Source organism: Ranitomeya variabilis, chromosome 4 (assembly GCF_051348905.1).
Source record: "Ranitomeya variabilis isolate aRanVar5 chromosome 4, aRanVar5.hap1, whole genome shotgun sequence".
NCBI lineage: Eukaryota > Metazoa > Chordata > Amphibia > Anura > Dendrobatidae > Ranitomeya > Ranitomeya variabilis.
Genome location: NC_135235.1, coordinates 50,782,497 through 50,794,558, shown reverse-complemented (window position 1 = coordinate 50,794,558; position 12,062 = coordinate 50,782,497). Strand labels below are relative to the sequence as shown.

The following is a 12,062-nucleotide window of genomic DNA, read 5'->3' as shown; positions in this document are numbered from 1 at the left end:
CCCTTTCAACTTGGCGAGTCTCACCTGACCCGTTTGGGATTGATTGTAGTACCAGATATATGTCTTACTGCTCCGTATGATCTGACTGATATTTAGTGATATCCAAGTAACAATATGTGACTTTTACTTTCTTTCTATTTGTGCTACATCTCCAGCTATGAGGGAATGACCTTATGTGGTTCGCACTTACACTTGCTTATTAAAACAGTTGCCATTTTCTTCCCTGCTTCCCAGTGATACTTGGGATTTTCGTGCTTTACACTTGTGGTTCATTAAACCACTTTGTCTATCATTGTATCTACTATGTATGTTGTTTTTACGATATATGTGTTTTTGAATAAATATTAAATTTTATTCTTGGGATGTTTTGCACTCTTTTTCTTTCTTGTATTTATTAAATATTCAACAGTGTAGGTATGTATTACATTTAGTGCAACCAAAGATATTGTCTTTTACTTCTGCATCACTATGTGAATTTTCTCTCTACAACTGTCCTTGGTGGATGGGCTTATTTTGGTGTGGAGTTGTAGAGCCGGACTATTTAACCCTGTCCAGTCATTCTCCACCACCATTCTCTCACAGCTCTAGTCTCGCAGAGACACAGTGGAGGACATACTGCTGCAGGTCCACCTCCTCTGTCTTCTATTTATGGTTTTAGAGGAACTTTTTTAGACTGTGGAGGATTCCGACGAGGACGAGTTAAATTTCATTTTTACAAAAATATACACTTGTAAATATAATCTATTTTTTTCCCTTTTTTAAGTTCACAACAGACTGACATAAGACAAGACTCGGGTTAGAAGGACACTTTCACTTTTTATTGATTATTTAAAAGCCACAGAATGTGATGGTGTATCTGTCTGATCCTTCTTCGTATAATTTTCCTAGTCTGTTACAAATAGAAGATGTCACTGGGGCAATATGCAGTTACTGAACTTTGGTTAATGGTTTTCTATCTTCTTGAAACCTGTGAAAAATAGAAAAATTTTGTAGGTCAAACTATGCAAATTGTCTCTTCAGAGAGGAAGAGTACTAGAACTCTAGTGCTACCTATTGGAAGTAGCAATCCTAACAGTCAATGTCGACCCTTTATCGAGCCTTGTCACATGACTTAGGATAATAGCTAAACCAGAATCTTAATTTGCAGACACTGTGTTTCGGGGTACTGCCACTCGCCAGTGCAAAGTGGAGATCTGGTTTGGCTGATTGAGAGGCGTCTGACCGGGATCCAAGAAGTATCATTTCTCCTTGTGGAGAGTGACATGATAAGCATGTCGAGGTGAGGAGACTTAAAGCTGCAATGCTCCTCTGGGAAATATGCAAATTGTCTCTTCAGAGAGGAAGAGTACTAGAACTCTACTGTATTGCCACCTATTGAAAGTAGTAGATGTAGGTCAAACTAAATATTTACATTAGACCTTTCTGGAATATTCTAGACTTTGTTTCTCAAGCTGAATCTGTCAGGTCATTTATATATTCTAGTATGTAGATATCTATATTGATCTGAACATTTCAATCATAACTGGACACCCCTCATGTATGACCCTTTGGTGCTCCAAAAAAAATGGAAGGATACTAACCTCCTGGCATGGAGCTGCTTTTCAGATCTCAGCCTTGCGTCCACCCCCCTGCTGGTCTCATGACAAACATGATCACATGACTGTTGACGCCAATCAGCAGCTACCTATCGTTTGCAGCTTTTACAATTCTGTAGTAGCGAAACACTGTACAGAATTGTGCAGACAGCGAGTGATCAGCTGCCACTGAGACCGGCATAGCGGAAGACTGGCGCTGTTCCTTGAGATAAGCAAGTATATATTTTTAAATTTGGCACCAGCAAGGGGCTATAAGTTGGGTTTTGTTTAGTAGTGATTGCCTGCAGTGGTCTATGTCACGCCTCTGCTGCAGTCTGTTAACAAAGGACAGAGTTACTGTTGAGAGGCATCGCTAGATCTGGGGAGGGTGAGAAAAGTAATCTTTTTTATTTTCTGCAAGTCTATGGATAAATAAAATGTTTCCAAGACTATTCAGTAGTGGCTCTACTTGAGGAATTAAACTCTCCACAGAGTTGCAGAAGGATGTTTGACAATTGAGTTTCTAAATCAATCAATCTCTTTAATCATTTAAGGGATGGGTGATTTTTTATTTTTTTGCTTTCAACTTTTCCGCCGACTTCTTAGATGAGCTGTAAATCTTCACTTTTCCGCCAATATACCGTATATGTATGAAGATGAGATTTTTGTTAGATGAGTTGTAAATAAGAATGACAGTTTTCATTTAACCATATTATTTGCTGAAAATATGGAAACATTCCAAGTGCAGTGAAATTTTGAAAAAAGCCTCAATTCTGCCATTGTTTTTTGGGTTTTGTTTTTACGGTGTTTGTTATGCAGTAATAAGACCTGACAAGATGCTTACAGCAAACTGAACTTCATAAATGTAAAATTAGATTTTTGTCACCGTTTTCTAAAACCTGTACCTTTATTATTTTTCTGATGAGATTGAAGATATGGGGAATTGGTGGATACCTCCCGCGCTGCTGATTATTGAAGATGTCAATTCACAGGAAATTATTAACATACGGTTTTTACTCAACGCGTTTTGAAGTGACATACACTTTCTTCTGCTGGAAACAACCACATAGGACATATCTACAGTATATATTATTTTTGTAATGTTGGAACTGTGTGAAGACTTGATTTTGCTTTTCAAGCTGTAGTTTTATATTGATAATACTTTGGGGGTATATACATTATTTTGATTGCCGATTGAAAACTTTATTATATTGGGGAAAAGCGCTGCAAATTAGCATTTCTGTAGTTTTAAATTTATTTTTCAGTGCTCTTCTTACAAGATAAACATTTAGAAATTTTATTAGCTATGGCAATGAATGATGCAATATCAAATACTTAATTTTTATTTTTTTTTAGCTTTATAGTTATCTATTTCTGTTTAGGGAATATGAATATATATTTACACACACACATATATATATATATATATATATATATATATATATATATATATATATATATATATATATATATATATTGTGACAAAACACTCCGAGATCGCCTTTGCTGGGGTCAAAGGTCACGTGGTTTGTGCATTAAACTCTGAGGCGACAGCAGGTTTCCAGGTAGAATGACCTCAGGTCAGGTTTATTAAAGTGAAAGCAAATACAGAAAACAAATCATAAAAAGAAATCCTTGCCTGTCCGGCACTTACTAAACAAACACGTTCCTATCTAGCAACTGGGGGGCTACTCCCACCCAGCAAACATAACACAGGTCATGAGTACAGCACTTACTCACATTTGTCTCACACAGACAAGCATTCTGTGTGCCCCAGGCTGACGCCTGATTCCTCCAGCTGGTCATCTTTTGAACCTGCACTAATTAACCCATGAGTATGCTGAAGACACAGAGCAGCCTAACACACATAGGACAGGTATCTAGGCGAGATATACCTGCCCCCAACTACCAGACCGACCTGACTCTTACATATCCCCCCCTCCTGCTCAGACCACTCCGGTCGAGCAAGGACACTCCCGAAACAGTGCACTCGGGATAGGGCATCGGCGTTTCCCATCTGCGCCCCTGGGCGATGCTGTACTGTGAAAGAGTAGGCCTGCAGGGCAAGGAACCAGCGAGTTAACCTACTATTACGGTCCTTGTGGAGGTGCATCCACTTGAGAGGGGAATGGTCTGTGACCAGCTTAAACTTCCTACCTGCCAGGTAATACTTGAGGGAGTCGAGAGCCCATTTAATGGCTAGGCACTCTTTTTCAACCACGGCATACCTCTGCTCATGTACATTTAATTTCCGGCTGAGGTAGAGGACCGGGTGTTCGTCCTTCACCTGGGAAAGAACAGCTCCTATACCAGTATCAGAGGCATCAGTTTGCACCACAAACTTGCTGCTGAAATCGGGAGTCACTAGTACGGGCTGAGAGCACAAAGCCCGTTTCAGGCTGTGGAAGGCCTCTTCGGCCGCTGAAGTCCACTTTACCATGACGGAATCCTTCCCTTTGGTAAGATCCGTCAAGGGGGTGGCAATGGCTGCAAAGTTGGGTATGAACCAGCGATAATAGCCGGCAATCCCCAGGAACGCTTGAACTTGTTTTTTGTTCACTGGTTGCGGCCAGCGCTGAATTGCCTGTATTTTGTCGAACTGGGGTTTAACCACTCCTCTGCCAATCACGTAGCCCAAGTATCGGGCTTCTTCAAGGCCGATGTGACATTTCTTGGGATTCGCCGTTAAGCCTGCGTCTCTCAGGTCATCAACCACCGCTTGTACTTTCTGGAGGTGAGTCCCCCAGTCCATGCTGTAAATTACAATGTCATCGAGGTAGGCAGAAGCGTACTGCCTGTGGGGCCTCAAGACTCGATCCATCAGTCTCTGGAACGTTGCTGGGGCTCCGTGAAGTCCAAACGGCATGTAGATATACTGGAACAGCCCTTCCGGTGTAGCAAATGCCGTCTTCTCTCTGGCCGCTTCGGCCAGAGGGATCTGCCAGTACCCCTTTGTTAGATCCAGGGTCGTAATATATCGGGCTTTACCCAGCCGATCGATCAACTCATCGACCCGGGGCATAGGGTAGGCATCAAATTTAGAAACCGCATTCAGTTTCCTAAAATCATTGCAAAACCGTATAGAGCCATCCGGCTTAGGTATCAACACGATTGGACTGGACCAGGCGCTGTGCGATTCTTCAATGACTCCTAAGTCCAACATTGCCTTCACCTCCCGGGAGACGGCTTCACGGCGTGCTTCCGGAATCCGGTATGGCTTCACATGAACTGTGACACCAGGCTCTGTGACAATCTCATGTTTCACCAGCATAGTCTGGCCAGGTTTTTCCGAGAAAAACTGTTGGTTCTGTAACAAAAACTGCTTAACCTGAGATTTTTGTCGTTCCGAGAGAGTCACGGCAATCTGCAAATCCGGTATGGTAGGTGAACAAACCGGACGGGGCAGATCCGCTGTTAGGGCAGCGCGGTCTTTCCAGGGTTTTATCAGATTCACATGATAAATCTGTTCTGGTTTTCTCTTACCAGGCTGGTGCACTTTATAGTTCACCTCTCCAACTCGTTCCATGACCTCAAAGGGGCCCTGCCATTTTGCCAGAAATTTACTATCCACCGTAGGGATTAGGATCAACACCCTATCCCCGGGTGCAAACGTACGGACCTTGGCGCCTCTATCATAACTTTGCCTCTGGGCTCCCTGGGCCTGTAACATATGTTCCCTCACAAGGGCATGACAGCAGCAATACGGTCCTGCATTTGCGTTACATGATCTATCACCGTTTTAAAGGGAGTGACTTGACCTTCCCAGGTTTCTTTTGCGACGTCCAATAGTCCACGGGGACGACGGGCATATAATAGCTCGAAAGGCGAGAATCCTGTGAAAGAATGGGGAACTTCCCTAATGGCAAACAGCAAATAGGGTAACAAGTAATCCCAGTTCTTCCCATCTTTGTCTATCGCCTTCCGGAGCATTTGTTTTAAGGTTTTATTGAACCGCTCCACCAGACCGTCTGTTTGAGGGTGATAGACAGACGTACGCACCTGGTCTATTTGTAAGAGCCTGCAGAGCTCATTCATCACCCTTGACATAAAAGGAGTCCCCTGGTCGGTGCGTATCTGTTTTGGAATTCCCACCCGACTAAACACTTGTACCAACTCTTTGGCGATCGTTTTGGTAGCAGTGTTACGCAAAGGGATGGCTTCGGGGTAACGAGTGGCATAGTCCATGATGACGAGGATATGTTGATGCCCACGTGCGGACCGGGGAAGGGGCCCAACCAAATCCATCCCAATTCTCTCAAATGGGACCCCAATAATAGGGAGGGGTACCAAAGGGCTACAGAACCGAGGTTTAGGCGCAGAGATTTGGCACTCTGGACAGGACTCACAATAGTTACGCACATCATTGTGTATTCCAGGCCACACAAAACAATGCAATATCCTTTCTGTGGTTTTTTGTACCCCCAGATGCCCCCCCATTATATGTCCATGGGCCAGGTCCAGTACCTTCCGCCGATAAGGTTTGGGTACCACTAACTGTTGCACAGTGTCTTCCCCCTTTTTCTCTACCTGGTAGAGTAAATCATTCTCAAGAACCATGTACGGGTACGCTAGCCTAGTGACAGGTTCTACGGGTACCCCATCTATCATTTTTACATTTTTCCTAGCCTGAGTCAGGGTAGGATCTTTCATTTGTTCGCTGTGGAAGTCATCCAACTGGACTCCCAAATCGGGTAGGCAGGGTGCTGGATGACTGTCTGCCTCCGCCTCTCGCTGGGTTTCCTCAGTTTCCCCCGCCATAACTGAGAAGGGGAAATGAAGGTTAGAGTCAATAACCTCCCCAGCAACATCTTCCTGTGGGGTCTCGTCTAGGAACTCGGGACCTCCAGATGGCATGGGGGAAGGTTCACAGCTACCGTGAAGGAGCAACTGATTCTCCCATAACTGCCAGAAATGGGGAAAATCCCTACCCAGGATTATATCGTGTAACAACGCGGGAATGAGTCCCACTTTGTGTTGCACAGACCCATATGGAGTGGAAATACATATGACCGCTGTAGGATACGAGCAGGTGTCACCATGCACACATGTTACAGAAAACTTGTCAGACGGGCCAGACGGGAGTGTGTTGTGATTCGGTTTGTGGGCTCCCCCGGTGGTCTCTTGTGGTACTGGTGTCCTGCAAGCTTTGCCTTCTCAGTTCACCTGTTCCTATCAGGATGTGGGAGTATCCTATTTAACCTTGCTCCTCAGTCATTCTAATGCTGGCCATCAATGTATCCAGAGTGATTCTGTTGCATGTTCCTGCTCCCAGTTTTCTGCTCAGCTAAGTTGGACACTTTAGTCCTTAAGTCTATTTTTGTATGTTTTGTCCAGTTTGCACTTATGTGAATCTCTGCAGCTGGAAGCTCTTGTTGGGCTGAAATTACCACTCCAGTGGCATGAGTTGTCACATGAGTTAAGGTAATTTCAGGATGGTGTTTTGAAGGGTTTTGCAGCTGACCGCGAAGTCCTCTGTTGTATCTTTCTGCTATTTAGTTAGCGGGCCTCTCTGTGCTAAATCTGCTTTCATACTACGTGTGTCTTTTCATCTGCTCTCACCGTTATTATATGTGGGGGGCTGCTATCTCCTGTGGGGACATTCTCTGGAGGCAAGCCAGGACTGTGTTTTCTTCTACCAGGGGTAGTTAGTTCTCCGGCTGGCGCGAGGCATCTAGAGACAACGCAGGAATGCCCCCTGGCTACTTCTAGTGTGGTGTGTAGGTTTAGCATCGCGGTCAGCTCTAGTTTCCATCACCCGAGAGCTTGTCCGTTTATTCTATGCTTCTGATGTTTCCTTGCCATTGGAAACCATAACAGTATGGCCAGCCCAGTTTAATCTATAGGCTGAAGCAGGAGAGAAAAGGAACTGTGTGAAACTTTTTTTTTTTTCCCTTCCTCTGAAGTTGCACTCCAGCTCTAATTGCAGTCTCCTGTTTTCCTCTCCTCTTAACCCCTGAATGGCTCAGACTTTATCTGTTGAAATATGGATCCCCAGAGTCTGGCTACCAATTTGAATAATCTTGCCTCTAAAGTTCAGAATATACAAGATTTTTTGTTACATGCTCCTCGGTCGGAACCTAAAATTCCTATACCGGAGTTTTTTTTCTGGAGATCGATCTTGTTTTCTAAAATTTAAATACAATTGTAAATTGTTTCTTTCGCTGAGATCTCATTCTGCTGGAGATCCTGCCCAGCAAGTAAGAATTGTTATTTCTTTACTGCGGGGTGACCCCCAAAATTGGGCATTTTCATTGGCACCAGGGGATCCTGCGTTGCTCAATGTGGATGCGTTTTTTCTGGCTTTGGGGTTGCTTTATGAGGAACCAAATTTGGAGATTCAGGCTGAGAAAGCCCTAATAGCCCTCTCTCAGGGGCAAGATGAAGCCGAAATATATTGCCAAAAATTTCGAAAATGGTCTGTGCTTACTCAGTGGAATGAGTGCGCTCTGGCGGCAATTTTCAGAGAAGGTCTCTCTGATGCTGTGAAAGACGTCATGGTGGGGTTTCCTGCGCCTACTGGTCTGAATGAGTCCATGACAATGGCAATTCAGATTGATCGGCGTTTACGGGAACGCAAACCTGTGCACCAGTTGGCGGTGTCTTCTGAAGAGGCACCACAGAGTATGCAATGTGATAGCTTTCTGTCCAGAAGCGAACGACAGAATTATAGGCGCAAAAATCATTTGTGCTTCTATTGTGGAAATTCTACTCATGTTATATCAGCATGCTCTAAACGAACAAAGAAAGTTGATAAATCCTCTGCTATTGGCACTTTGCAGTCCAAGTTTATTTTGTCTGTAACTCTGATTTGTTCGTTATCTTCTATTGTTGCGGATGCGTATGTGGATTCTGGCGCCGCTTTGAGTCTTATGGATTGGTCCTTTGCCAGGCGCTGTGGGTTTGATCTAGAGCCTCTGGAAGTTCCTATACCTCTAAAGGGTATTGATTCTACACCATTGGCTAGTAATAAACCACAATACTGGACACAAGTGACTATGTGTATGACTCCAGACCATCAAGAGGTGATTCGCTTCCTTGTACTGTATAATCTACATGATGTGTTGGTGCTGGGATTGCCATGGTTGCAAACTCATAACCCAGTCCTTGACTGGAAAACAATGTCTGTACTAAGCTGGGGATGTCAGGGAAATCATGGGGACACATCTTTGGTCTCCATTGCTTCATCTATTCCCTCTGAAATTCCTGAGTTTTTGTCTGATTATCGTGAGGTTTTTGAGGAATCTACTCTTAATTCTCTTCCTCCTCACAGAGATTGCGATTGCGCCATAGATTTGATCCCTGGCAGTAAATTTCCTAAGGGTCGTCTATTTAATCTGTCTGTACCTGAACATGCTGCCATGCGAGAGTATATTAGGGAGTCCTTGGAAAAGGGACATATTCGTCCTTCTTCGTCTCCTCTTGGAGCGGGGTTCTTTTTCGTAGCTAAAAGCGATGGTTCTTTGAGACCTTGTATTGATTATAGACTCTTGAATAAGATCACAGTCAAGTATCAGTATCCTTTGCCATTGCTGACAGATTTATTTGCTCGCATTGAGGGGGCGAAGTGGTTCTCTAAGATTGATCTTCGCGGTGCGTATAATTTGGTGCGAATTAAGCAGGGGGATGAGTGGAAAACCGCATTTAATACGCCCGAGGGCCATTTTGAGTATTTGGTGATGCCTTTTGGTCTGTCAAATGCCCCTTCGGTCTTTCAGTCTTTTATGCACAATATTTTCCGTGAATATCTGGATAAATTTATGATTGTGTATTTGGACGATATCTTGATTTTTTCGGATGACTGGGAATCTCATGTTCAACAAGTTAGGAGGGTTTTTCAGGTTTTGCGGACCAATTCTCTGTTTGTAAAAGGTTCAAAGTGTGTTTTTGGGGTTCAGAAGATTTCTTTTTTGGGGTACATTTTTTTCCCCCTCTTCTATTGAGATGGATCCTGTGAAGGTTCGGGCTATTTGTGACTGGACGCAACCGACTTCTCTTAAGGGCCTTCAGAAATTTTTGGGCTTTGCTAACTTTTATCGTCGATTCATAACTGGTTTTTCTAGCGTTGTCAGGCCTTTGACTGATTTGACTAAAAAGGGTGCTGATGTTGCAGATTGGTCTCCTGCTGCTGTGGAGGCCTTTCGGGAACTTAAGCGCCGTTTTTCTTCTGCTCCGGTGTTGTGCCAGCCTGATGTTTCACTTCCTTTTCAGGTGGAAGTTGATGCTTCCGAGATCGGAGCGGGGGCGGTTCTGTCGCAGAAAAGTTCAGATTGTTCAGTGATGAGACCTTGTGCGTTCTTTTCTCGAAAATTTTCGCCCGCCGAGCGAAATTATGACGTTGGTAATCGGGAGCTTTTGGCGATGAAGTGGGCATTCGAGGAGTGGCGTCATTGGCTTGAGGGTGCTAAACATCAGGTGGTGGTCTTGACTGATCACAAAAATTTGATTTATCTTGAGTCGGCCAGACGTCTGAATCCTAGACAGGCGCGCTGGTCGTTGTTTTTCTCCCGGTTTAATTTTGTGGTTTCGTATCTGCCAGGTACTAAGAATGTGAAGGCGGATGCCCTTTCTAGGAGTTTTGAACCTGATTCCCCTGGTGATTCTAAACCTACGGGTATCCTTAAGGATGGGGTGATATTGTCTGCTGTCTTCCCAGACCTGCGACGTGCTTTACAAGAGTTTCAGGCGGATCGGCCTGATCGTTGTCCGCCTGGTAGATTGTTTGTGCCAGATGAGTGGACCAATAGAGTCATCTCGGAGGTTCATTCTTCTGCGTTGGCAGGTCATCCGGGAATTTTTGGTACCAGAGATTTGGTGGCTAGGTCCTTCTGGTGGCCTTCCCTGTCTCGGGACGTGCGTACTTTTGTGCAGTCTTGCGATGTTTGTGCTCGGGCCAAGCCTTGTTGTTCTCGGGCTAGTGGGTTGTTGTTGCCCTTGCCTGTTCCTAAGAGGCCTTGGACACACATCTCTATGGATTTTATTTCTGATCTCCCTGTTTCTCAGAAGATGTCCGTCATTTGGGTGGTGTGTGACCGCTTTTCTAAGATGGTTCATTTGGTGCCCTTGCCCAAGCTGCCTTCCTCATCTGAGTTGGTGCCCCTGTTTTTTCAGAATGTGGTTCGGCTGCATGGTATTCCGGAGAATATCGTTTCCGACAGGGGATCCCAGTTTGTGTCCAGATTTTGGCGGGCGTTTTGTGCCAGGATGGGCATTGATTTGTCTGTTTCGTCTGCATTTCATCCCCAGACAAATGGCCAGACGGAACGTACTAATCAGACCTTGGAGACTTATCTGAGGTGTTTCGTGTCTGCTGATCAGGATGACTGGGTCTCCTTTTTGCCGTTGGCTGAGTTTGCCCTTAATAATCGGGCCAGTTCTGCCACTTTGGTCTCCCCTTTCTTTTGCAATTCAGGGTTCCATCCTCGTTTTTCATCTGGTCAGGTGGAGTCTTCGGATTGTCCTGGAGTGGATACTATGATGGATAGGTTGCATGGTATTTGGGGGCAGGTGGTGGACAATTTGGAGTTGTCCCAGGAGAAGACTCAACGTTTTGCTAATCGCCATCGTCGTGTTGGTCCTCGTCTTCGTGTTGGGGACTTGGTGTGGTTATCCTCCCGTTTTGTCCCTATGAGGGTCTCTTCTCCTAAGTTTAAGCCTCGGTTCATCGGTCCTTATAAGATTTTGGAAATTCTTAACCCTGTGTCTTTTCGTTTGGACCTCCCAGCATCCTTTGCTATCCATAATGTCTTCCATCGGTCATTATTGCGGAGGTATGAGGTACCACTTGTGCCTTCTGTTGAGCCTCCTGCTCCTGTGCTGGTTGAGGGTGAATTGGAGTACGTGGTGGAGAAAATCTTGGACTCCCGTGTTTTCAGACGGAGACTTCAATATCTGGTAAAATGGAAGGGCTACGGTCAAGAGGATAATTCTTGGGTTACAGCTTCTGATGTTCATGCTTCTGATTTGGTCCGTGCCTTTCATAGGGCTCATCCAGATCGCCCTGGTGGTTCTTGTGAGGGTTCGGTGCCCCCTCCTTAAGGGGGGGGTACTGTTGTGATTCAGTTCGTGGGCTCCCCCGGTGGTCTCTTGTGGTACTGGTGTCCTGCAAGCTTTGCCTTCTCAGTTCACCTGTTCCTATCAGGATGTGGGAGTATCCTATTTAACCTTGCTCCTCAGTCATTCTAATGCTGGCCATCAATGTATCCAGATTCCAGAGTGATTCTGTTGCATGTTCCTGCTCCCAGTTTTCTGCTCAGCTAAGTTGGACACTTTAGTCCTTAAGTCTATTTTTGTATGTTTTGTCCAGTTTGCACTTATGTGAATCTCTGCAGCTGGAAGCTCTTGTTGGGCTGAAATTACCACTCCAGTGGCATGAGTTGTCACATGAGTTAAGGTAATTTCAGGATGGTGTTTTGAAGGGTTTTGCAGCTGACCGCGAAGTCCTCTGTTGTATCTTTCTGCTATTTAGTTAGCGGGCCTCTCTGTGCTAAA

At 44.8% G+C, this 12,062-nt stretch overlaps 1 protein-coding gene across 1 annotated transcript in view; it reads right to left on the bottom strand.

The window, feature by feature from the left end:
- Window positions 1-796: 796 nt before the first annotated feature.
- Window positions 797-12,062, bottom strand: part of LOC143769708 (alpha-2-macroglobulin-like protein 1) — a 271,438-nt gene continuing 260,172 nt past the window's right edge. Inside the window, exon 37 of the mRNA XM_077258494.1 lies at window positions 797-967. Within this exon, the coding sequence (XP_077114609.1) occupies window positions 942-967 (26 nt within the window). The 3' untranslated portion in view covers window positions 797-941. The remainder of the gene's footprint in view (window positions 968-12,062) is intronic.